Source organism: Cheilinus undulatus, linkage group 4 (genome assembly GCF_018320785.1).
Source record: "Cheilinus undulatus linkage group 4, ASM1832078v1, whole genome shotgun sequence".
Classification (NCBI taxonomy): Eukaryota; Metazoa; Chordata; class Actinopteri; order Labriformes; family Labridae; genus Cheilinus; species Cheilinus undulatus.
The window spans coordinates 38,073,470-38,101,140 of NC_054868.1; the positions used below are offsets into that span (position 1 = coordinate 38,073,470).

Here is a 27,671-nt window from a genome sequence, read left to right on the forward strand (position 1 = left end):
CCAAAAAAGTTGGGACATTGTGTTAATAATGAAGAAATACAGAATGTGGTGAATTGCAAATCCTTGTGAGCCTAATCTATATTTAATTGAACACAGCACAAATTAAAGATATTTAATCTTCAAACTGATCAGCTGTGTGGTTTGTTTAAAATATGCACACATACTAATTTTGATGCCTTCCACGTGTTCCAAAAAACTTGGGACAGGGGCAAGAAAAGACGGAAAGTTGAGAAAATGTTCAAGAAAAAACTGGAACATTCCAGCAGTTTAACTGGCAGTAGGTGACGATTAGGTATAAAAGGAGCTCTCTTCAAATGGCTAAGTCATTCACAATCAACAGTAGTGTGAGGTTCTCCATTATTTGAAAGACTACATGGACACATAGTCCAACACTTTATAGTTTCTCTTAATGTGCAACTGAAAGGTATAAGGAAACTTAAAAAGCCAGCATCTGTGATGGTGTGGAGGTGTATTAGTGTCGATTGCACGTGTAACATCTGTGAAGGCACCATTAATGCTGAGATGTGCATGCAGTTTTTGGAGCAACATATGCTTTCATTCAGACGGTGTCTTTTTCAGGGATGTCCCTGCTTTTTTCAGCAAGACAATGCCGAGCAACATTCTGCATGAGTTACGACGACATGGCTTCACAGTAAAAAAAAAAAGTGCAGGTAAAGTGCAGCATGCTGTTGAGACCTGTTTCTCTCTGAAAATGTATGCGCAGAAGAAAAAGTTGTGTAATACAGTAGTAAGCATGCTCCTGTCCCATTTTTTTTGGAATGTGTTGCAGGCATCACATCACAAGTGTGGCTACCTAGCAAACAAAAAAAAGTTGATTAGTTTGAGTGTTAAACATGTTGTATTTGTGCTGTCTTAAATTGTATATAGGTTGCAAAGGATTTGCAATCAGTGTGTCTGGTTATATTCACATTGTGCTAAATGTCTCAACATTTTTGGATTTTCTTTTTCAATAGCAAGTTGGGGGAAAAATGGTCTGATTCTCTATACTAATTTTAGAAAAGATTCCTAATATCATAACTGTTTGCAGTAACATATGCTTCATCAGAGAGAAATACTTAAGAGCGAACCATGAATAAACACCCACGATGCCTTGGTCTTTAGTAACAGAAAAAAGAGATCAGAATGAGCAATTGAAACAAAGTCTTTATTTTAAATTAAATATGACTATTAGTAGGTTTTTCCGCTCTCATAAATAAACTTCTTGATATTGTCATCGATCCAGTCGTTGAATGCAGACACACGAGTAAACACTGAAGGTTTCTTGTCTTTAATGCAGCCCTGAGGTCCGAAGCTGACAATGCCATGCACCTCCCAGGCTGGTTCAGCTCTTGCCCCCACACAGGCAAAGGGACCACCAGAGTCACCCTGTGATAAGCAAGAGAAGGACATTAAGATTTATGGTATCAAGGAAAAGACACATTAGTGAACCCTTGTTCCTGACAGCTGCTATAAATCACATCTGAGTTGTGGAAATTTTTGAAGGTCTTTATAAAAAAAAAAAGAAAAAGTGTTTTCTTGAAGGAGGTTAATGTCACTGAGTGTCCTCCAAAGTCTGACTGTGATTTAAAACCTTTCATTTAAGTACTGAAGAGTTTTTCCTGATTGTCCCATGCCTCTGGTTGCATGCTTTCTCATTCTAGGACACAAATAATGCACTTGTGTTCTTCGCCCAATTATGGCTGAAAGCAGGCGGCCATTGTTATCAAGCCTGACTAATCACGGACAAAAAAGGGTTTTCATGGTGTTACATAAAGCACTGCCCAATCATGAGAGGCAATTGCACTTATATAATAAGTGAGGAGAGCGTGAGGAGGAATAAACCGTCTCTACAGATTTGTCCTCTAAATTCTACATTTTTGCTGATTGCGCCTGTTTTACCTGGCAGGCAGACTTGAGCTCATCTGGGGACTCATAGCCGGCACAGATCATGGAAGGCCTTAGGACGTCCCACCAGTATGCAGGTTTACTGCAGGTCTTGAAGTCAACGATAGGGAGGGTTGCCTGATTCAGCTTCTCGGACACTTTTGGAAACAGGTTACCTTTGATAGAAAATCAAGGAGTTATTTTGTTGTATGTACTGGACTGGAAATGTCAGTTGTAACTTCTGTGACTAACTGTAACAACTGTAGTTACTGTAGAAATCTTGTACTTGTAAAATTGTAATACGCCATCACTTGTACCTTTCTCATCTCCCCAGCCAGTGACAATGCAGGGTGCTCCGGCTGGCTTCACATCCCCTGGTTTAGGCAGACAGATGGGGCTGATCTCCCTCGTCATATTGACAGGTTCGGCCAGATGTACCAGGGCTATGTCGTTGGTGATGTCAGATCTATCCTGTTCATAGACAAAGCCCTCATGGCGGATGATACCGTCGACCATATAGCATTTCTCTGCTGAGGGAATGTCCATGGAGGAGTTCATGTGGTGCTTCCCCAAACACATTCGCCAGTAGGAAGGTTTATTCAGTGGGCTGTAAAACAGAAAGTTGAAGAGCATTTTGTAGCTTTTCCTTCCATGGTGCAAGTTGGTGATAGTTGGATAGCATTTATAGCTAAAGAACAACATAAACATAAAATCATGTTTTCGGCCACCTGGTTAATAAACTTCTCTTTAAGCTCTATTTTGGTCTCAACTACTCCCCTGAGGTAGTGAAACTCAGGGGCACGTTCACAAAGGTAGAACTGCCAATAGCATGTGCATCACTTGCCCCCTCCATCTGCTAGGTCAGATCCACATTTTCCAGTATGTTATGCCGGACAGACTGGGCAGACGTAAAACAGTTTCTGCGACACTGTTACAGGAGGGCAGCACATGTTGTTTAACTCCAGACTCATCTCAATATATGACGATAAAGTTTAACTCTATGTGTTGGGCTGCCTCAGATTTATTCAAACATTATTTAGAATTTCAGAAACTGTTGAAGTGTGACATAATACAACCCTTGTTGTATGCCCTGTGACCCCAGTCGACAACACTGGCATGGCAGAATTTTTCTTGCATCTTTCATCTAGTTTGATGCCCTGACATGATGTCAGTGACTAGTATCCCGATACTGACCAATAGGATAGCTTTCGCTCCACTTCATCCTCTAAGTCAGTGGTTCTCAACTGGTCAAGCCTCAGGACCCACCAGTCTGTCTTACGAAGGATTGCGACCCAAGTTTCCAAAAAATTTTCAACAATGCATCTTTAGTAAATTGAATATGTTGCAGTTTGGAGCGTGATTGGACCAAAACACCTGATATAAAAAAGAAAAGGGACAAAAATGACAAATTTTATATCCTCTGGTACTTGAGGGGATTGTGGAAAGGCCAGGGGCACATATTTTCATCAGAAAAGCCTGAAAAAGGGATTTTTGCTTAAGATGTCCTCTTTAACATGAATTTAACTACAGAAAAAGGAACTTGTTATGGACTGAAAATAAAATTGAATAGGTTCAGATGACTCTTGATGTTTCCACAGAGCTGTCTGAGTTTTATAAAGTAAAATGAGACATTGAGGAGCAGTAATGGACTTATTTTACATCACGCTGGCTGCTGGGAGACGCTGACATGGGTTAACCAAATTGTGTTGAAAATACAGGACCTTAATTAACCAGATTAACTCAATTAATCTGGACAGCCTTATACAAAATTTATTACAGCTTCAACTCTGACCTTTGAAATTGGTATGTTCTTTCTGAATGTGAAGCTCCTCTGTCAGATACAAACATGCGCCCATGTCGATTAAATTTCAGAATAACAGGCAATGTAACATCTGCCAAGAGTTTTTGCAATGCCAGTATATCACAGCAGCCAAATGTTTTTGTATTTACATGTAGAAAACTTTAAGATGGAATAGCTGTTGCTACATGATGCAATGGTATGTGTTTTGTATGATCTCTATTTATGTATTTATTGTGTTTAACTGTGGGACAGAGTCTAGGACAAATTTCCCTACATGGACATTAAAGTCTATCTTATCTTATCTTATCTTATCTTATCTAAGTTCTTGAACTGTTGTGTAGTTGTAACTTACAACATGAAACAGTGAGCAGCAGTAAGTATCCATTCCTCATGAATTAAAGAGCCTCCACAGCCGTGCATGTAAAATAGGGGTGGCATTGGTGATGCCTATAAAAAGAGAAACACAGCAGTTTAAAATCCAATCCCCCTTTTATGAGCTGGCTTATTCACACTGCTGATTCAAGGTGTGATATTTACAACCCTGAGACGTTTTTGCCCTTCATTTAAATATCACTTAGGTGTAATGTTAGGATGGTGCCAGTGGGGTAGCGTGGCACTGTGTGTGGTGCCTCTGCGGTACCATACGTTTTCATGCTTACATAATGCATTGTAAATGAAAAGATGGGGACACCATAATTGCTCTGTTGCAAAACTTAACTATCTTAAGGTTGCAGCTCTGTCAGGAATGCAATGTAAAAAAAGGCCATCTGTTAATCTTACAAACAGAAAATAATGAGATGACTTTACCTGCATGGAGACTTGCCAGGGCCAGGAGTGGGGGATAGCCTCTTCACCATTAACCACCCTCTTGTTGGCTGTGTTTGGTTCAACTTCTGGTTTTCCACAGTCTACTGGCCAGTCTAGAAGATGAAAATATGCAAGACATCATTTCTAAGTGAGCCTGTATAAGTTAACATCCATGCCACCAACATTAACACATAGAGGATTGAATAAACCTTTAAAGCAGGGATTAAAAGACCAGGTTCCATGTCTTTAAATTTGAATTTCTGCCTCCAAATGAGATAACAGCACAAGACCATTTGAGATAAATGAAGCCTGCACCCACCAATAGTGATATTGTCCCAAGGGTTTGGAGGGGAAGGAGTTAACGTTGGGATAACACTGCTATTAGTGGTCCAGTAACCACGAAAGCCTGCCTGTTGATTGTCTCCATTACTCATGAAACGGATGATGACTGTGTTTCCAGGGACGTGCATGGCAGGTGGAGGAGCAAAGCCACAGAATCGACCTACAGAATTTAAAAAAAAAAAAAAAAAAAAAAAGGATTAAAAGTTTTGGGAGACATAAAATAAGAGAATTGACAAAAAATAATTATAAGTGCAAGAACTAACCCAGTGATTCCATGCTTTGTCCGTTGAAGATCTCTACATGGTCCACACAGTTTCCTAACATGTTCACAGTCTGTACCTCAAAGTGAGTGAAGGCTACATGGATGCTTTCAGCTGAAGGGACAGAGATACGCCATGTGCAAACACTATCAGAGAGGTAGTCCTTGGGCCAGTTTGGAGAGATGATGTCCCCCTGATCACTGCTGAATGTCCCTCCACACGGAGCTGTGTGTAAGTGAATGGTATAAAAGACAGAAAGGAAAGGTGAAAAGACACAATAAGTTACATCCATTTTGCCAGGAGGCTACCCCACTCACATATTGTCAGATACAATTTCTCCTATCTCACCCTCTGCTGGGTCTATTGCCTTCCAGCTGGCAAGGAAGCCGCTGTCCACCACCCTGTCATTGGAGGAGAAGCTGATGTGAAGTTTGTTTCCATCGCTCACGAGGTCTTTAGGGGGAACATGGCTGCAGTGTGTGCCTGAAAGAGAAGTGATCAGGACCTATTTTAGCCACTGTTCTGAAAGTCTTTGATGCTAATTTGCTCATTTTTAATGTGTCATTTGAGGAGAAAGAGGCAGTAGTTGTGGTTTAGTGGACAAAGCTGCAAGCCAGTAAACAATGGTGGCCAATGAAGAGAGCAACATGGATGAAGCTAAAGGTTGCAGGTTTATCATAACTGAGGACATGTCTTTATTAGAAGTGCAAAGAACTGCACTCTGCATTTCGTTGCTCTGATTGGTCAGTAATTTAAAAGTCTGCCCTTCTCAAACACCGCCTTTGTGTAGTTGCCCAGATGGATGAGAAGCATCCATGCCACTGATATGTGAAAAAGTCTATGAGGGTTGTCTAGTTTTATTTGTGCTTCTTTGTATGCACAGAACCCTTGTGATAGCACCTTTTGTAGTTTTGTTCACTGAGCTTTTATATTATCCATTTTTAACTAGAGAACAAAAGCAGCATGGATCATTTTATTGATATTTGTTAAATTAAGATCAGCCCTGACTCTTTATGGTAATGTTTTTCACAGCTAATCAACCACTTTTGGTCCAAATATGTGATAATATAATGTTACCATCATAAGAGCCAAAATATGCTTTAATGCAGTGGTGTCAAAGAAGAACAGGGTCACCTTTTTAACCATAAACTGTCAACCTCATTTCACCAGTAATAAAATATGAAAAAAAAAAAACTTAGCACTCATGATGAATGATTTTCAAATTTAAAAAGTTAAAAAGATAGGTTTAAAGGCTTACAATCTGAGAAAAATAATTTTATTAGTTCAAAAAGTTCAAAACATGAAATTGAAAAATATTGTTTTTAAAGGCAAATATATTACACAGAAAATCAAAACCATGAGTTTAAAAGGTCAAAATTTGAAATAAAATATCCAATCACGACATTAAAAGTACAAATATGATTAAAAATTTTAATTATCTAAAGTCTAAAAGGTCCAACTATGGGATTATGAAGTCAAAGTTTAGAGTTGAAAATATGAGATAAAATACAAAATTATTAGTTAAAAAGGTCAAAATATGACTATGAATTTAAAATAATGAATTTTACGGCTCAATATAATATATTGGAAGTCAAAAATAGGAGTTGAAATGCTCACAGTATGAAAAAAGTCAAAATCCTAAGTTTGAGTCCTAATTGTGAGATGCAAAATTGAAAAAATGAAATTAAAACACAACTTAATTTCTTTTCCCACATTCTTGACTTCTTATCTAATCATTTTTACTTCTTACTTTTCAGATTTTATAACTTAACAAGGATATCTTTGATCATCAAGGATAGGTCTGCAGAAATCTGCAGAACTCATCCTGCTGGGCCAGTTATAACAGAAATACAACAGCCTATCTTGTGGGCCGGATTTAACTGTTCCACGGGCCAGATTTGGCCCCCGGGCCTTGAGTTTGACACCCCTGCTTTAATGCTGAGGTGCAAATGTTACAAGCTAACTTCTTAAATTAGCTAAGATGGATGAAACTTTAACCACTTTTACAGATGCACACATTCTTGGATTTTTTTTGTTTTTGTTTTGCTTTGATAGATCAGAATGCTGATTTTAGCAGCAACCTCAGCACATTTAAGGAACGTTCTTATTTTCTTCTTTTCAGACTTTGTCAATTCTACTTGTTTGTTTTCTTTAAACGTATGCCATTTCTTCTTAACTCTTAACTGACTGCTGCTGAACGTTGAATATTTTATTCATGTACAGTTTCTGTTTTGCAGTTTGTTGAGGCTGCTGGTCCTACAGTTTGTATTGTGTTCAGTTATTTAGATGGCAGCAGACACTAAGCAAAGTCAGTGCAGCTATGGTAAAATGGAGGCAGATATTCACATACCTAAACTTCCTACTCCATCACTGAGCATGACTTTGTCATTCAGGCACATCTGACTCTCCTCCAGGGAGAAATTGTGGAAATGGAGGTGGACCAGTTTGCCGTCGGGCACCTGGATGTTCCACTGACAGCTGGCCTTGTTGCTGTAGCCGCTCGGGTAACCCATAGAGGACAGTGTGCCTCCTGTGCCAGTCAGGTCCTTTGGCCCTCCGCAGCCAGATGCTGCACAACGAGGAAAGAGGGTGAAAAGCAGCCAAAAATCCTGACTTTGTACTATATTTAGTTTTTAGACAAGTAGGTCAATAAAGACCAGCTGGTGTCATACTGTGCTCGTTGTAGATGTCTCTGCGGATGACGTTTTGGATCCAGGGAAGATAAGCAGAGGAGCGGGTGAACACGGAGGGCTTTTTATCCATGATGCATCCAATGGGGCCAAAGCTGGTTATGCCATGAACTTCCCAGGGACCATCAGGAGCATCCTGGCACACCAGAGGTCCACCAGAATCTCCCTGTCAAAGTCACAAATCACAACAAGAATACTTGATATAGCAGCAACCATTGTTATAGCCTCAAAAAAATGAGTTTGAAATAGGAAATGTATTACTTCAGGTTGTTTTACCTGACAGACAGACTTGAGCTCATCGGGCAGAGTATAACCACAGCAGATCATGGAGGTCTTGACCTGGAACCACCAGTAATCCATCCTTTTGCATGTGTCATACGGTACAACAGGCAGGGCCACCTGGTTCAAGGCGTCTGCCACTTTAGCATTCATTGAATCACCTGAAAATCACATTAAAACAGTTAGACTGCAACAAAAACCCTCAACTCAACATCCAGTGGAGAATAAACTCAATGGTAGTTGCACATTATGGCCAGTAGAGGGCAGGTAAGCCATGCAAGAATGTGTTTAAAACACATGCAGGATGAGGCTCTCCTCAGGTTTTGTTCTATTATGTAATATCAGTGAATCAAATAACCAGTGTGAAGGTGTTAGGGGGTCAGACTTGGGTTAAAAGGATTTTAAACAGCTTGAGCTGCATGTGCAGTACCAGTCTCATCTCCCCAGCCGGTGGCATAGCACTTCTTGCCCCCTGGCAGGATCTCCTCTTCTGAGGGCAGGCAGGCGTAGGAGATCTCATCACTGGGTGTCACGTCTCCGTCCAGCCTGACCAGAGCGATGTCAAACTCCACTGTGGGCACCGTGGGATACTTGAAGCCCTCATGGCGATAGATGCCAGTCACGTTGAAGCATTGTTCACTCGGCTCTGTGTGGGTCAGATTGTGTTTGCCCAGGCACATGCGCCAACGCTGCAGCTCATCAGCATATCTGGGGAGGGAAATTAGCAGCTGTATCAGTCTATCTATCTATGGATCAATCTATCTATCTGTATATCTGTATGTCTGTCTATCTATCTATCTACTATGTAGCACACAGGCTCCATGGTGCACCACATCTCACTCTGTAGGACACTGCAGGCCATTATCCGAGGCGTTTAGCCATCTCTAACAAGGCACTGCTCCTGCACTGTTACAAGCCTGAGGTAAAAGAACACACACCAAAACCACCCTGTGCGATTATGCAAGCAGTCTTACAGAAAGTTTCAGGAAACTTTGAGGGAAAACATGGCATTTTCAACACACAGATTTTTGTTTTTTATAGAGACTGTGGCAACTTAAGCCATGGATGGAACAGACAGAGAAATAGATGCACTTAGTGGATTGAAAACAGGAAAACTGTGGTGTTACCAAGTTTCCTCCATGGTTTAAAAATGAAGCCAATGTGGAGGTAGAAAAAACCTGCAGTTCAAATTCAGTCAACATGAGGCTGGCTGCAGAAGAACCAGAAGTCACGTCCACATTTTGAAAGGCTGATTAGTGCAGCACAAATAAACCTGACCATGAGATGACTGGAATACTTTGAGTCTTTGTGGCGAATGGGGGGAAATTTTTAAAAAACTTGGCTGTTTGGGGTAGGGATGTGGGTACAGTTAGCCAGCTAAACTTCTAAATTTGAATATCACATTAGCCAGTGTAAAATGTACAAGTCAGTTAAATCAACTATGTACCTCCTTCCAAAATACAGGAGTTAGAAAACCCTGTCAAATGCTCTTTAAAAACTACCAGAGCCTTCTGTGACACTTTCAAACAGCACCGTATGGAAGTATTTTGAACTACAAAATGGAAATGAAGTTGTATGTAGGCTGTTTAGGGTTATACTCATGCATAACTACCAAACCAAAGTGATGAGCAACTGAATTAAGCATGATATCAATCTGCAAAGAGGGACAAACACTTGCAGAGCTAGCTAACTTTAGCTTCTCTGCTCTGCCTGGCACAGCAGCCTCACGTGACTGTTTTCCAAGGCTTTTAGAGTAGTTAAACGCAATTTCAATGTGTTTTTAGCCTAACAGGGAAATGCTAGCCATGGGAACATCCTGAGGGAGCTTTTGGAGCCATTTTGCAGTGGCCATATTGAAATGCTATCTCAAACTGACTTCAGTTCAGCAGACAAAGTGGTGGAGCTGAGGCAGATCTTACACCTCCTGACAAACAGCTACACCATCCTGGCTTGTACTCATATCAGCCATGCCCCTAAGTGGTAAGATTAGAAAGTGGAAGCGTTTAGGAACAACAGCAACTTGGAGCTGTAACAGCTCACTCAGACAGATGTAGCTGTCCCTTGCGACGTTCTAAAACAGACTTGTTGTGTTGCGAATCTTTGTTCTGAACCCTGACAGGCAAATAAGAGTAAATCCAAAAACATATTACAGTTTTTCTCAGTCGCTTTGGTACATTTCTCAGATCAGAATTGAAAATCTCAAAACTACTTGTTCAATCTTCACATCATTGTGTCACTTGTGCACATCAAAAAAGCAGTTTCTCATTTCTTTGAACAAGTTGCAAATTTGGTACATCCATGTAAATGATTATGTACAATTCTCTGCTGTTTCCTACATTATCAATTGCTTATGTCATGTTGATCAAAATGTATTATAATGGGTCTCTGCTGAATAGTCTCACCCCTCACAACATTTAGGCATTAGTTCATCGCATTAGTCTTTACATGCAAAATGGTTGAACAAGTTGTCATAATATGTCAAGCATATTTCTATACATTTCCATTAGACTTTTTTTCCTAAATCTGTCCTGAATTGGTAAATTGCTCCCAGGCGAATCTTGACTTTCTCTCACGAAAAGCACCATACACAGATGACTCTTCTGGCTGCCATGGATGCAGCGTGTGGTGACATCACAGCAGATACCTGCAGAGGCTGGATAAGACACTCTAAAAGATTCTTTCCACGCTGCATTGCAAGAGAAGATATTCGTTGTGATGTGGATGAGAATTTGTGGCCCAACAGACAGGAACGTCAGGAGGTGTAGGAAGACTGCACTGTTATTCCTACAGCACTGCGTGTACAGTTTTCCCTAAGAAGATTGTCCTATGTTCACATTTTTACTTTTGTTTTTTTCTTTGTGCTATGCAGTGCTGTCTTTTCCTTTCTCTATAGCAATGACATGAATCAACAAATTTCAGCACAAACAGTAAAAGCGTAAATGTGAATCTTGTCCAGTCTCTTGCAATCAATCTCCCACCTACACTAAGGTGTAACTTACAATTTACAGTATTTTCATCAAAACTTTAGCCATGGTTTACATCAGAACATCCCTCCAGAGTGCACTGTTATATTGACAACATGGCTAAGCAATTTGACTGTCTTATCCGTACACAGTGACACAAGGACTTGCCATTCTGATGGCACTGATATGTTCATTGACACATATTTACTTTTGAGAGATGAAATAAGGATTTTGAGCAAGAGACTGGCTTTTGCAGGTAATCCATGGGGTTTTGCTATTTGTACAAATTGTTTTGAGAAATGCACTTACTGTTTTGCAAATGTCAAGGATGATTCAAGAAATGTACCAAAGCGACTGAGAAAAACTGTGTATGTAGACCTTAAATGCAGGGGCGTAGCCAGGGATTTTGGGACCCCAGAAAGAGTATTACACAGGACTCCCCTTAACCGGCTAGCCAAGCAACAAATGTTGCGTCATTTTTACAAATATCTTTGCATTTTAATGTATTTTTGACTCATAGTTGCCCCATATATGAGCAGTCCCCCCCCCCCCAGTATTGTATTTTACTGTATTTGATACAAATTTCAGTCAGTTGACTGATTCGTTTAGTGGCTTTTGATTCAATAATGACACTGACTGCTATAGAAATATATAAATAAACACTTTCATTGCAGGCTTCTCGAGGGCCCCTCCCCACTGTAGGCCCTGGTAACAGTAGCCTTTTACACTCATGCTTAAATGTAGATCACAGCTGTAAATATGTGGTTACATAATAGGCTTTCAAAAGTAAAACTTTAACATTTGTTATGCCTGGTATTGCTAAAAAATCACTTACCTTATAAAGCAGTGGGCTGCTGTGAGGACCCAGTTCTTATGAATGAGAGTGCCGCCACAGGTGTGGAAAAATGTGGGCTCTGGCCGACTGTCAGGCCAGACCTGAAACAAACCAGCAGGCAAAAAAAAGTCCTTAAAGATACAACATGTTTCTAAAGATGGTACTTTTAATTTCTTGTTGTACTATTGAAATGACTGGTATAATGAGCTTTTAACATCTTTTATGTGAGTGCTCATTTACCAGCCGAGTCTCTCACCTGCATGGACACTTGCCAGGGCCAGGAGTGTGGCTTGGCTCGCTCTCCATTCACAATGCGTGACATAACATCAGGGGGATTCGCTGGTTTGCCACATGTACTGGGCCAGTCTGGAAAAACAGAAGAGTAGCATTATTGTCTATTCTGTTTCTGGCTCTCTGTGCGTGTAAGGATTTGTGTTTTTGGGTTTGTTTGTGTGTAAACAAAGCCTGAATATACAGAACATATCTGCAGCTTACAGATAAGCCAGTGTCTTTGGCTATAATTTACTGGCTCTGATACTCTCATTTTTATTTTCCTGAATAATTTTCCAATAACACAAGGTGGACGCTGCTGGCTGTGGACAATGCTCCTGTTTTATTGGCCCGTATCCAATGCATCTTAATCCAAGCATATGTTCCTGAACAGCACTCCTGTTTCAAGACCAGACTCCTTCAAATCACAACATTTCTCTTTGTAAAGATATTTTCTAGTAATCATCCGAGGAGTTCCCATAAACTTCCCACATTTTGTCCCTCTATCTCTCTTCTCTTCTCTTCACACGCAGGCAAATTCTGGTCACAGTCCTGGTTGAAAATAACCCAGAGGCAGCAGGGTCCATCTATAAAACCTTATTTCAGCAATTGGCTAGGCAGGAGTGTGGGACACCTGGGGCTCATCACCCAGTGAGGAATGAGGATCTGGTGACAGCCAGCAAGGAAGAAGAGTGTGGCACAAGGCCTCCTCACAATGTGTTCTTAACACAACCGCTAACACAACATATCACCTTGATTTACAGCACATTCAGGTGCAGCAGGGCGAGAAGGGGAGGTGTGAAGATGGGGTGAGGAGGAAGCATGAATCAGGTAAATATTAAGGTTGAACTCTGCTCAGCTAGTAGAGAGCAGCTTTAAAGTAAATGTTGGTCATTGTCAGTCGACTGTGTAGCTGTTTACTTCAGACACGGCTCAACTGTTCCTCTTTGCCTGTTTCCTGGCAGAGAGGTTAGTTTGAGATACAGTTTTCAACATGGCGACTGCCATCATATGGCTTCATTAGTGTTTTCAAAACTGATGGGTGAACCACTGAGATTACGTCCATGATGTGTGCAGCCAGTGTTAACCTAAATGCTGAACTTTGTTGCTGATGTTTTTTAGAATATTAAGCAGAAATTTAAGAAATCCAGAATGCATCCAATAATTATAAGGCTAAATAATGGATACAAAATACAATGTTGGCCATGCATTTGCAAACATGCTAGAGCAGAGGTTCCTAAAGCAGGGGTTGGGGTTAAAGATGCCTGTTTACATATCCTGTTGGCATGACCACCATTGAATCCCATTTGGAGTTGCTGCTCCATCAATGTGATCACTGCACTTTATTGATTCTCCTTTTACCTTTGTTTAGTTAACTGTGCAAAATGTCCTGCCCTTCAGCTACATAGTGCTCCACCATGCCCACAAAGAAGATGCTAGATTTTTTAGCTGTTAGATTTTGACATTCGACAGATTTCAGCCAGTTAATCGCAGCATTTATAGGAAAAGCAGTCAGATGTTTGGATAAGGGCATTTCAAACGTCCTTTGTAAAGTGTTAAAAATGTGACTCCACCTATTGGGATGTCGTCCCATGGGTTTGGCTGAACGGGCGGCTCTGTGGGAGCAGGCAGACTGGAGTCGGTTGTCCAGTAGGCCCTGAAGCCTTTGGCCTCGGTGAACAAGTCAGTGTGGAAACGAATAACCAGCCTGTTGCCTTTTGTCTGGATGGGAGATGGCAGTGTAGTCCCACAGAATGGACCTAAATTTATTGAAAGCATATTTGACACATGTTAGATCTAATGACACAGATGCCATACTAGTGTAGGTACAGGATTGTAACCAGTTAAAGGACTCAGATTCAAAAGTTCAGATTTAAATATGCAAAAAAACAAACAAACAAACAAAAAAAAAAAACAAGTTACCGTGCTTTTGGATCTCCTCATTAGTCGCACCGTTGATGTCGTACACCACGATGTTATCATAGCATTTGGAGGTCAGGAAGTCTTTAGCTTCCAGGTCAAAGTGGGTGAATGTTAAATTGATATTCTTTCCCTCAGGCACAGCGATGTTCCACATGCACTCAGTGTTAGCCTTGTAGTTCATGGGCCAGTTCAGGGACTTGATAACTCCGGTGTCTTCACTGGAGGAAAAGCCACAACCCTGGATCTCTGAAACAGGAAGAGTGGGAGACTGAAAATGAAGGCTCTGAAGACTCATGGGTTAATCTGGAGTAAATGACTGCGTTAAAATGGAAACAGAGGTTCATTTTATAATAGAATCAGAGATAATTGCTGATTTTCCCTGTATTAGTTGATTTTTTAAATTTGAAAATACAAATAAGCTCATATAAGACAGAGGAAAGGTTTTGCATTATAAAGACAATGTGAAAATTCTCATTACTCTACTTGATGGACTAAAAATAAAGTGGCAGTATGCAACATGACCATTTCAAACACATAGGGCCTGTGTCCATTAACGCCTTTTATATGCTGGCAGTATTTTCAGTACAGCACCAGTACGGTTTAGTGTTTTCAAGGTTTTGCATCCTAGACGCTGGGGACATCCATGCCAGCTGTTTTGGATAGCTGTGGATATTGTTATATATCCACTACTTACTGTCAGGTGACATGTTTTTATTTTATAGACCTTGTTTATTTTGTCTCAGTGATTATCATTACTTTTACTTACATGAATATGAACAATTTAGTACAAAAACGGTTAATCAAAATCTGTTTTATGGAAAAGCAAGTGTTTTTAATTTAAAATAAAAGACCCCTTGTTTACTTCTATATCCTTACGAGCAGTCGGACATGTTGACAAATTGCAGCAATGGGCAAACAGTAATTTTTAGGGTTAGCGGGTCAGGATTAGGGTAAAATAGCACCTAATCAACAGAGAATTGCCAGGAATTACTCGATAATACATTATTACTAGGTAATCATTCCTTACTATATTTCTGAGTCATAACTCGATGTCAGCCCTGCGATTGACTGGCGACCAGTCCAGGGTGTACCCTGCCTCTCGCCCAATGACAGCTGGGATAGGCTCCACCCCCCCACGACCCCCAATGGGATAAGTGGTATAGAAAATGGATAGATGGATGGATGGAAATTGTAAAATGCCAGTTTATTACAAGGTAATTTCCACCTTATTCTTGAGAAATGTCTAGTTAATTATAAGCTAATTATATAAAATCACAAGGCAATTTGGGCACACTAAAAAGAAGTGCTATGAGATGGAAGCAGATGGGTTTGCCAGACTCCATGTCTATCATTCAGCCATTCCATTTTACAAAGCTCCAATCTACAAGACCCAAAAATGATATGGACCAATCAGCATCAGTTGATGAGAATGAGATGGTATCTGCAGGCAGGGTTTATTTGTACTGGAATTTGATAGCGATGTGTAGTGGTTAGCTCAGGTGCAGCTGTAGAGGCAGTTCAATCAGACCTCGATCACGTTCATTTATTATAACAGGAGCAAAGAGCCACACTGAAAGCTTCTCTTGACAGAGACGATGTTTTTGCATGTCTCCTGATGTCAGCATGAATTTTAGCCACTGTCTAGCTCTGCTTATGATAAACTACAGCAGCACTAGCCTGTACAGCTGAGGCTAGTACTGGAGATGTGCATACCAGCTACCTCATTTTGTCTTGACGCTCTGATTGGCCCCTCATGAATGTGACAGACACAAGGTTCGTCCAATCACATTCTGAGAATTTTTGAAAAGTACCTCCCAAACACTTTGAATGAGAAAACTCCTGGATGAGTTTAAGTGTATCTATGCAATGTCTGGGTTAAATAAAAATGTTATTTTAACCAAAACGAATCTGATGAAATATTACATACTGCACTTTGATAAATTATTTATTAGTACTTTATTTGTATCTTGACTGTAATGAACCAGGGTTTTTTCTTATTTTTTATATATTTTCAATTTCACAGTGAAATATTTGTTTGTTTTTATCATAAATCTCACTTCTGCAATATCTATACTAATCCTCTAAGATATCCACTTTTCAAATCATGCATTTAAGATGCAGTGTTACTATTAAAATGATCTGTTTCACAGATGTGGTGTCTTCATCAATCAGTCCTCAGCTGCAGATGGGCTTACTTCATTTTTAGCTGATAGCAGTGATAAAGAAGAGCAATAGAGGAGTTTTATCTCCTTTTATGCTTCACACTGTACTCTGACCTGTCTTTTACAGTTCACTATGCAGCATGTTTCAGTGTGTGACAGAGGAGGATGTTTCATGATTTATCTAAATGAGGTGTTGAACTGCCTTTCCAACGTATGTGTCTCTGGTGTGGATGTCGTCGTGCGCCCTTGGTACCTGTGATATCCTCTGGATACACAGCCTCCCACTTGGCAGAGAAGCCTCGGTCTGTGAGGCGACTGTCGGACTGGAAGGTGACAGATAATGTGTCACTGGCGCTGACCACCACAGGAGGGAGGATGTAGCCACAGTGTGTGCCTGTAGACGAGGGAGAGAGGAGAGAGAGAGAGAGACGTACAAGATGGAGGTCAATGATAAGAATAAACATTATGTGATTATTAAATAAATGAAGCTAAACCGATGACAGTTTTAAGTTCTGTAAGATGGTTGTGAGCTATCTTGTGTTTGTGTGAGTCTGTCGATGTGGTTGGAGGTTGATGGATGGGTATGCTGAAACCTCGGATGAATGAAGGTGACTTTACTGTCTGAGAGAGTGACTTCATCCGCCATTAAACACCAAATCAATCAAAGCATTAACAGCATTTCTCTCATAGTCTATTAACACTGAAGATAGGAGATGGTGCATTATAGAATAGCACAGGCAGACAAGTAATGTGATGCATAAGCCAGATTCTGCTAAATTAACTTCTGAAGGAGCTCAACAGTATTTTGATGGACGCCTGAAGAAGGACAACATGTCAGCAATTACAAGCTTCAATGGTGTGATTGGGGCATGCTGTCACATCCAACCACAGGGGGCATGTGACATGTGTTGAGGTCTCACACCTGTTTATTTATCTCTCAGATGTATTTTTCTTTAATAAGTCATGTAAAATATACTCTATATGGACAAAAGTATTTGGCCACCTGATCATTACACCAACAAGGACTGTAATTACATTGTATTCAAATACAGGTCCCCCTTTTGCAGCTATAACACTCTTCTTGGAAGGCTTTCTGCAAGATTTTGGAGTGGTTTTGTGGGAATTTCAAGTTCATCTCAAAGGTGCTCAATGGGGTTAAGGTCAGGGCTCTCTGTGGGTCAGGCTAGGCTACGCCCCCCCACACCAGAAAAGGTGCCAAAAGATTGAACCTGAAAAAATGCAATCTGAGAGTTAAAAAAACAAAAATAAAAAATCTGAAACCAAAAAAAGATTTGAGTGTGAAAAAAACATTAAACCGGCAACTGAAATAATAAAACACCTCAAATGTGAAAATATATTTAAGAGTAAAAAATGAAAATAAATGATTGAATCAAAATAATTTCAAGTTCAATCAAAAGTATGTTTGAATTGAAAAAGAATTCAATTATGCTTATTTTTATTTTTGGTTCACTGTTTTTTTATTTTTCTTAATTCAGGATCAAACCATAAAATGATAGTTTCAAATTAATATACATATATATATAACCAAAGTAAGGTTTATGCCACAGCTGCCCTAAATTAACAGCATTGGTAATTACCAAAATCATTTTTTATGTTTCTGCAATGGTTAATACACCAATAAGTAGAAGCTCTTCAACTGAAATAATATTTTTAATGCTAAAATATAATTATTATTGTTATCCATGAATTTTCAAATTAACTGATTTACAAAAAAACTAAAAAAAATAGTAAAGCACATTATTATTTCTTGATTAATATGGCAAATTATAGTTATTTACTTGCATTCCTGAACTTAAAAATGAGTTTTAGTGGTTGAATGTTATGCTTGATTAATTTCTAACTTCTCAGAGAAGCCCAGTGAGCCGGCTCAAATTTGGGAATGAAAACGTGAATTCAGTTTGAAATCCCTCATTCCTGTTCAAAATGGTAAAATGTCGAGAGCTCACTGAAAATGAAAAAGTCCGCATTAAAGCACTTCATGATGCTGGATGGTCTCTGAGACAAATATGACAGGTGGTCTAATATGTATATAATTTTTTTTTTCAATTTAACAAAACTTTTGGCATGAATTTATCTCCATAGGCTTGAGGCCTACCTCAGCTCCACCTTTTTGTCTGTTTGATCTGAAGTAACCAGAGACAATGCAAATGACAGTCAGTATAATTTTCAAGTCATCAACCTTTAGCGCATAATTCAAATTTTAATGAACAAACCTCCCAATGATTACTGTTTTTTTTTTTCAAAAATAAAACTTATACTGCACTGTTCCACATTATTAAGCACAACAGAGTTTCTAAACATTCTATAGGTTGTAAGGAACTGAAAATGTTCATTTGCTGAATTTTCAGCATGAGGAGGTCACATTTCCTGAAATCAAAAGCTATTTCAATCAAAAACATCTTAACTGGCCAAGTTCCATGTTAACATAGGAGCCCTTCTTTAACATCACCTTCACAATTCTTGCATCCATTGAACTTTTGTATTTTTAAGGAGTTTCTGCTTGAATTTCTTTGCAAGATGTCAGAATATCCTCTCAGAGCTGCAGTTTTGATGTGAACTGCCTCCCAACCTCATAGATCTTTAGCTTGAGGATGCTCCAAAGGTTCTCAACAGAGTTGAGGTCAGGGGAGGATGGGGGCCACACCATGAGTTTCTCTCCTTTTATGCCCATAGCAGCCAATGACACAGAGGTATTCTTTGCAGCATGAGATGGTGTATTGTCATGCATGAAGATCATTTTGCTATAGAAGGCACGGTTCTTCTTTTTTACCATGGAAGAAAGTGGTCAGCCAGAAACTCTATACTCTGCCGAGGTCATTTTCACACCTTTAGGGACCCTAAAGGGGCCTACCAGCTCTCTCCCCATGATTCCAGCCCAAAACATGACTCCGCCACCTCCTTGCTGATATCACAGCCTTGTTGGGACATGGTGGCCATCCACCAACCATCCACTACTCCTTCACCTGGACCATCCAGGGTTGTACGGCACTCATCAGTAAACAAGACTGTTTGCAAATGAGTCTTCATGTATATCTGGGCCCACTGCAACTGTTTCTGCTTGTGAGCATTGGTTAGGGGTGGCTGAATAGCAGGTTTATGCACGACTGCAAGCCTCTGGAGGATCCTACACCTTGAGGTTTGTGGGACTCCAGAAGCACCAGCAGCTTCAATTACCTGTGTGCTGCTTTGTAATGGCATTTTAGCATCTGCTCTCTTAATCTGATGAATTTGTCTGTCAGATACTTTCCTCATTATGCCTTTATCTGCATGAACCTGTCTGTGCTCTGAATCAGCCACAATTTTCTTCACAATATGATGATCACACTTAAGTTTTTGTGAAATATCTAATGTTTTTATACCTTGTCCAAGGCATTATGCTATTTAAGGCTTTTCAGCAGCACAGAGATCCTTTTTATTTCCCATATTGCTTGAAACCTGTGGCCTGCTTATTAATGTGGAGTGTCCTTCTTAAGTAGTTGTCCTTTAATTGGGCTCACCTGGCAAACTAATTATCACACGTGTCTGAGATTGATTTCAGTGATCCAGACAGCCATGAGACACAATACCATCCATGAGTTAAATTGAAATACAAAACATTGAATGTTTATGACACTAAAATCCATTCTGCATAATAATTTGGAACATGGCTTCATGGTCCCCTTCATTAGTCTAGTGGCTAACATCACTCAGGATTTGTCCAGCATTTTCTAGATTTTATGCTCTTTTCACATTGTTCGTATTGTTTGTAGTTCCAGCAGGAACATGAAAGGTTTGCTCAATTTTAATATGCAGAGAGGTAAAAAGGTTTCAATGTCTGAAGGCAGACAGTGCAATGCCAGTCTCACAACAATAACATTAGCCATTATATCCTGATTGTTACTCTTGCCTAAGAAAAGCACCACAGTCATTACTGAAACATTCACTTTATTTGCAGCCTTTCTTAGTTATGTTTTAGGGTGGTTTCTGAAGGTTTCCTTGTATTTTTCAGAGCCTGGCTGCTCTCTGCTGTATCCAGGATTTCATTTCTCTCTACAAACACATTCCTCCTGAAATAACAGGACACACCACTAACACACTCTCATCACCTCTGTGTGTGTTTCACAGACAGCATGTGCTTGTACCTCAGTGCTTAAGTCCTTGAGAGCTCAGCAATAGATAAAGCTGTATCAGCCTCACTGCAGCCACTGAAGTGAATAATAAGGAGAGGTAATTTATAGTTTGCTGGTCCCTCTGCAAAGGAGATCCTAATCAACTGTTTTACAGCAGGGGGAAGATACTGAGCTGTAAATATACCGCAGTACTGGAGCTGTTAGACCAATAAGGTGCAACAAACAGAGTCAGAGTCCACAGAGGTATTGACAGGTCAGAATCTAAGCAGATGGATAGTAACTACATGCTGGATTGCTTGTTTTCCATATGGCTTGATGGCAGTGAACCTAAATTAGACTTGCAAAAAACAAGGGGATAATATAACCTTTAGCCCGTATCAGTTAGGATTCAGACTTCACAGATGCACATGGTGGAAAAAGTAGAAGCAGTGAAGACATACACAAATAGTCTATAGTATTTAGAAAATAGAAATAATGAAGATTAAATCATGAAACTTTGGCTCACCCAGTGTGCTGTAATCATCTGAGACAATCAGTTTGTCCTCTTTACACTGTCCAGTCTCTCCTGTGATGGCCAGGTCGGTGATCTCCAGTTTCACTAGGAAGCCTTTGGCCACTTTTATCTTCCAGGAGCTCTTGAGATGAGCAGGATACGGATTTGGGTAACCCAAGGACTGGATCTCGCCTTTACGGCCCTGCAGAATCACTGACCCATCATCTGTGCAACATTAGAGTAGGTTAGGTGTTGCGATAATTCATAATTTCACATCTCATTATGTAGATTGGCTTTAAAAGAAAGAAAAGTGGATCAAAATGAACGTGAGCCATGAGCTGGTTCATTATGTAGTACCTTAATTGGCCACTGGAGAGAACAAGTCTGACTACAGAAAGCTTTTACACAGTGATGAGTAAATAAACCTCAGGGGAATCTCCCCCCATGCACTGAGCTACATGCATTCATCCTGATGTGTTAGCTGTCACTTAATTAGTGTTGTGTGGAGAAAACAGCACAGGGAGGTTTTACATTCATAGGAAAGTGTTTCACTAAGAACTCAGTGACCAGGAAACAATAAACAGAGATCCTATTATCTCAGATTAATGATAGCATAATGTGAACATTCATTCTCTTTAAAAGCTGATGTATGACTGTTAGGCTTGTGAAACATCGCTGAAGTCATCAAAAGACAAAAATGTTGAGATGATGTCATTACTATGCCTCCTTCTGGGTCAGCCTACAAAAATACACCATACCTGCAATACTCTTTATTTTTGGTTACCTTGCAGCAAACAGGTAACATAACTGGGTTTAAAAATAGCATCAAAGAGAGGCTGAAACATCTGAGGAAAGGATTGAGAGGGATTAGACAGCTGAAAAATACACACAAAGTCACAACTTCTTTTGGAAATAGAATTCTTGAGAGGCATTTTGAGAGCACCTGAGCTCCACCATTGTTTAAAGTTCAGTCTGTGATGACATGCAAAAATCCATCATTGCAAAATGATAAGAATTACAGTCACATACATAAGTTTTAGGTGCTAAGGATTCATCACAGGACTCGATGTGCTACAACCAAGGGCTGGAGTAAGCGGGGAAGGTGGCCAGAGTCAAGCCTGACACATGTCAACACACATGTATGTCGCTCTACAGCCATGGTCAAGTTCAACAGCATGTCTTTTGTCTGGGCCTTTTCACCCCTGGTGATCAGCCCCTTTGACATCCACAGCACAACCAGGGGCTCATTGCATCCTCACATCCTAATTGCATCCTCCTCACATCCACCCTGTATACCACCCTAAAGGTGTAGACTTTGTTATTTTTCAACACATTATTTCCCCATGCCCTTTGCAAGGACATCCAGAGAATGACCTGGGTTGTGTCATTCCTCTTTCAGATTGGCTCAAGCAGCTTAATCGCCACATCTAAACCTTAATGCAGCTTCAATTTTTGGCCCAGACAAGCCTAAAAGTTGTGCACAGTACTGCATTACAAAATGTAGCTTAGGCAGACTCAGGATGTTTGAGGGGCAAGGGCAAAAGAAGGGCGCCTGCTATTGTAGATGTGTCGGGGTACCAACATACAAAAGTTGTCACACATTTATAGTAAAATGATAGTGAAAAATGAAGGCATCCTGATTGACATTAACTTTTTAAAATTATTAATACACCTACTAAACCTCTGTAATACAACAGACAAGTTTTTTTAATCTATCTGATTATCTATTTAGCTTAGACAAGTGAAGATGTCAGGGGAAATGAACTTTAATTGCATTGTCTCTGATATTGGACATGTGCCCTCTAGAGGGCGCTTTATCAGTTTGCATCCAAACAGAAGGTACTCTGCCTCATTTTGCCCACCAAGCAGGCACCAAGAGGGCAAATTGTTAAAGGTTGTCCAATTAGAAAGGACCCTAGAGGGGACCTGTCATCTCTCAGCCCACTTTGAGGGCATCCTAGAGCAGTGGTTCCCAAAGTAGGGGCTGGCACCCCTCAGGGGGTCATGCAACACTGAGTATGGGTTGTGAGATACTAATAAAAAAAAACAAGTAAAATATTGAGTGATTCACCGATTATGTTATGTTTCAAAATCTGCCACAAAGAGAACTTAATCATATTTTGCCCCCAAGAGGCTTTTTGATGTTTTTCTTCCCAAGGTGAATGCAGCTGGGCACTTTTTTTAAAACATTAAGGCACTAAGTGGGGCGGTTGCACCCCTACACCTCCTCTGAGTCCATGAGTAAAATAAGAGTGTGCCAGACTAATGAGGTGCAAATGATCTGCTATCTCAGTTATGCTTTTATTTCTGCTGCTATATTTCAGCTGCTGTTTTCTTTTCTTCTTTTGTTCAGTGGCACCATTGTTGTTGCTGTTGACAAAGGTGTTAAATATGTGCATTTTAATGCATCCTTATGCATCTGATGTTATTTTTGCTTACTGTGAGTCAAAGCTGTTCCAAGATTAATCAAAACAGCCTTAAATTTGTGTTGCACAATGTTAGAGACTACCTGACAAAGACAATGAACCTTGGCCTCCTCACTAATTGATATATAAGTTTTAGGGGCAAGAATGACAATAAGGTAGGAGAGAAGGCTTACCAGCAGTCGTTGGCGGTGGAGTGGTTGAGATGGAGGGTCTTGGTGTTGTTCCAATGTTGGGTGTAGTTGCAGGGACAGGTTGTGTGGTCATGGGTTTGTTTGTGGTCGTGGGTTTAGCTGTCGTTGTGGGTTTGGGCGTGGTTGTGGGAACAACGACAGGTGGAAGGCTGGACTTGGTGTACGTAGCTTTGAATCCTTTGGACGTCAGAGTGTTGTCTGATTTGAAACGGACCACCATTGTGTTGCTGCTGGACTCCACTGGATTTGGCATCAACCCTCCACAGAATTTACCTTTTATAGATGAAAGTCAGTAAGAGAAATGGTCAAAGAATCACAGAAGCATACAGGAGAACAGCATTAAGATTTCTGATTAAAGGCTCAATGCTGATTAAAAAATGAACTCTATGCAGATTGACTAAAATTCATTAATTTCAAAATAGACTCAGAAACTCTGTTCATAATAAGACTACTAAAAACTTTTAATTGAGCTCATTCATTATTCATAAACCACACTTGAACAAGCCCACAGTCTATTCTGAAATTCTAACGAAGCCCCTTTATTTATAATCCCCCTCCCTGCTTGGAAATAATCGGTGATGATGTGTGAAAATGTTTTGGTACATTTAAAATTCCTGTGAAGCTCCTGTGATGAGTGTTTATGGAACAGACTGGCGTCTTTTAGGATCTTCAGTAAATAAATAGAACAAATAGAACATCAGGAATAAGAGTGTTTATTTTTAGGAAGTTATTTTTAATACATGAATCCAAAGCAATATAGCAGGTGTCAAACACATTTCCACCAAGTGATCCAGTTTATTTCAGTTTTGTATGGCCCAGTTTGGTACAATAAACCCTGATCTTTCTTGTGTTTCCACAGCTAACATCTGTCACTCATAGTGATTCGAATTACAGCTTTTTAAGCCAAACTCTCAGCAATAAGAAATGGTTGAAAAAAAATATTACCCTCACAGTATAAGACAAAATCTGCCAAGGGATGAGATACTGCTCTGTCCAAAGGGGGCGCCAAATTCAACACAAATAGAAAGTTTCTCCTAAGAGCTTAGATTTAATACATGCAAAGCTCCTCAGAATAAAGTTCTTCTTCTCTTGAATTTCTGACAGAAAACTGGACATATGCAAAATGCTGTGCTTACCTATGGAAGATGATCCGGCCTTGTCACCATCATAGACCTGGATAAAATCCCCACAGACTTCAGGAACCAGGTCAAAGGAGGTAAATGTCAGACGGACCCTCTCTCCTTCAGGCACAGTGATCTTCCACTAAACAAATACAAATGCACATAGAAAACAGTCACTTTAACGACTGGTCCTTCACATAAAGTGTCATTCATGTAGCAAACTCTTCTGCATTACTGTGTGTTTTCAGACATTCAGTCCCCATAATATTTACATGAGCAGTGTTTTTGACACACTTGTGCTAAATAATCCACGATTCTGCTCATGTTGAGACAGGTGGAGAACTTTCAAATAAAATTGGATTAAATTTTCAGAAAGGGTTTGGTGTAAGGACTGAGGTAATGGTAAGGATGCCAAAGTTAAAAGTCAAAAAAGTAATCTGCAAAACCTGACTACAAAATGTTTGATAAAGCTGAATAAACAGTCTACCTGAAGCTTGTCCTCCATGAAAATGCTCTAACACAGCTAACGTAACTAAGGCTAAAGCTAACAAAGCTAGCAACATAGATAGCTACGTAAACTACATAGATTACATAGCTAGGTGGCTAATGTTGCTAAATCTAAAATTAAGGAAGCTACATTAGCTACATAAACTACATAGATAACATAGCTAGGTGGCTAATGTAGCTAAATCTAAAGCTTATGAAGCTATGTTAGCTATGCAAGCTACGTGGGTAATGTAGCTACAGTACATTGCTAACATACCTAAAGCTAAAGCAAACAAAGCTACATCAGCTCATTTAGATTATGGTATGTTTGATAAAAGTAGACCTGTTCTGATAATAGTTATGTGAACGGCTGTTTGCTTGAGCTTTTCTAGCTTTAGCTAAAGCGAAGGTGGCATCAACAATTCACAAAGGTCAGCCCAAAGGCAGGTTAGTAATAAAATATTAAAGGGCAAAAGAGAGGCTAAGATCTAGCTGGACATCTGTGCAGTCCTATATGTACTAGATAAGATCATAAGAAAAGGATCCATAGAGGAGCGAAGCACACACTCCATAATTAAGTTGTGCCATGACTTCTTAGTAGGGACAATTTCTTTGATCAAGAGAAGCAGTAATATTCTTCCTTGCTGCAAAGATTATATAGTCTTTTATGGTAGACTTTTGTAATATGAACATCCAGGAGACCAAGGAGGAGGCCCATCAGGTTTAAAGTTGATTGGAATACCAAAAATAGCAGATAATTCATACACAACATCAAGCCAGTATTTGACAATTAATATAATGTCAGAATTACATTTACTGCAAAGTAGAGATACATTAATAGCCCAGCTTTCTTTTTTGTGTAAGGTGTGTGTGATCAGAGATAGTCTATTTACAGCGTGTTTTAAGCTCCTTTCAATTTGTCTGCATCAATTGTATGAGTGTGAATATTGGATTTTATTTAGCTCTAACTACACTGTAAAAAAAATTCCGTTAAATTTACGGTAAAACGCTGGCAGCTGTGGTTACCAGAGATTTACTGTAAAAATTACGGTGAGAATGTATGAGAAAAAAACGGTGTTTTCATTCTACAACTGTAAATATTACAGTTCAAACCTGTTTTTTTTTTACTGTAAATTTCTGTTAAAAAATACAATATTGTAACCGTTTATACAAGGATTTGCTGTAAAAATAACAGTTATACTGTAACCATATTTACGGTAATTTGCTGTACAACTTACTGTAATTTGATGTAGAAATTACAGCTCTATTACAACATTTTCTACAGGGACTGGCTGTAAAAATAACAATAATGAAACAAACCTGTTTACGGTAAATTACTTTAAAAACACCAGAAATCCTTTAAACCTAAATACAGTCTATCTCAGTAATAAAAACAGTAGACCCGTATAATGTTTAACGGTATTTTATTATAACTACTAAAATTTTACAGTAAATTACTGGCAGCTGTGGTTACCAGAAATTTACTGTAAAAAATACAGTACAAAACATGAGAAATTACAGCTGATGTTTGCAGATTTTACAGTAGTAGCTTAATACTGCCTTACTTTAAATTTTACGGTAAATTACCAGCAGCTGTGGTTGCCAGAAATTTACTGTAAAAAATACAGTACAAAACATGTGAAATTTCAGTTAATTTGCTAGATTTTTGCAGTAGTGCCCTAATACTCCTACTTTTAACAAAAGATTCAAGCTCTCTGATAAACAATGAGAAACTCTGCAGTTATATGTTTGCAATAAAAAACCTTTCAACACATCTGATAACTTGTCTGTATACTCACAAAGCAGTTTAGATCTTGGAAGAAAAAGCTTGTGTCCATATGTATGACAGGTAGTCCTTGGTGTAATGCATGAAGATGAAACAAAGTCACTTGCCCCTAAATGATTCAAGAGTAATGAGTCCAGTCTTGACTGAAGAAGGCCTTCCACTTGGGAAGCTTCACATGGCCAAGAAACTTCATCTTCTTGAAGACTCAAGCACAGTTCATCAGGTGTTCTACTTTGGACTGGCTCCATCCTCTCTGCAGGAAGTACATATACAAAGCAAAGTTAGAGTGATTCAGTGCTTCAGTTTAATGCCTACACAGATGTAAATTTGAGAAAACTAGGCTCTAATAAGCCATGCTTACAATCAGCACAACAGAATAAAATAAACAGTGTGTACAGTACATACAGATCATTTCTATAATAGAATGGTGAAGAAATGCAAATGTACCCACAAGTGCCAGCTATTAAGTCAGCAATCACCTAACAACAGCCAATTACTTTTTCCGTTATTGATTATAATGAGACAGTTATGAATATTAATTGCAATTTGCTTTTCGTCTATAGTTTAGAGCTGTGGTGCCCAGGCTTGTATCCACTGAGCTCCCCCCTCCTTCACATATCCAAGAAGATATGGACCCACACAAAAAAGTGACATAGCTATTGCTGTAAAAACTAAACATAAATTTGAATTGATGTCATTATTTAAAGCAGTTTTAATTTTGGCAGATATTTTTAATTTTAGTCTTAGTTTTAGTCTTTAAGTGAAATGAATTTTAGTTTCAGTCACATTTTAGTCATTTCTGTCCATTTAGTTTTAGTCCAT

The 27,671-nt window shown here is 39.4% G+C and overlaps 1 protein-coding gene across 1 annotated transcript in view; it reads right to left on the bottom strand.

The window, feature by feature from the left end:
* Window positions 1-1,188: 1,188 nt before the first annotated feature.
* The window catches only part of zgc:154142 (uncharacterized protein LOC555481 homolog), a 43,057-nt gene continuing 16,574 nt past the window's right edge, over window positions 1,189-27,671 (bottom strand). Inside the window, exons 6-25 of the mRNA XM_041784109.1 lie at window positions 24,593-24,719; window positions 23,439-23,729; window positions 20,852-21,064; window positions 16,470-16,610; window positions 14,055-14,300; window positions 13,706-13,891; window positions 12,118-12,227; window positions 11,862-11,962; window positions 8,494-8,771; window positions 8,061-8,224; window positions 7,767-7,950; window positions 7,445-7,663; window positions 5,443-5,577; window positions 5,098-5,319; window positions 4,812-4,994; window positions 4,493-4,605; window positions 4,038-4,132; window positions 2,202-2,491; window positions 1,900-2,060; window positions 1,189-1,386 (exon numbers count right to left, since the gene is read on the bottom strand). Coding sequence (XP_041640043.1) covers window positions 1,189-1,386; window positions 1,900-2,060; window positions 2,202-2,491; window positions 4,038-4,132; window positions 4,493-4,605; window positions 4,812-4,994; window positions 5,098-5,319; window positions 5,443-5,577; window positions 7,445-7,663; window positions 7,767-7,950; window positions 8,061-8,224; window positions 8,494-8,771; window positions 11,862-11,962; window positions 12,118-12,227; window positions 13,706-13,891; window positions 14,055-14,300; window positions 16,470-16,610; window positions 20,852-21,064; window positions 23,439-23,729; window positions 24,593-24,719 — 3,657 coding nt within the window. The remainder of the gene's footprint in view (window positions 1,387-1,899; window positions 2,061-2,201; window positions 2,492-4,037; window positions 4,133-4,492; window positions 4,606-4,811; window positions 4,995-5,097; window positions 5,320-5,442; window positions 5,578-7,444; window positions 7,664-7,766; window positions 7,951-8,060; window positions 8,225-8,493; window positions 8,772-11,861; window positions 11,963-12,117; window positions 12,228-13,705; window positions 13,892-14,054; window positions 14,301-16,469; window positions 16,611-20,851; window positions 21,065-23,438; window positions 23,730-24,592; window positions 24,720-27,671) is intronic.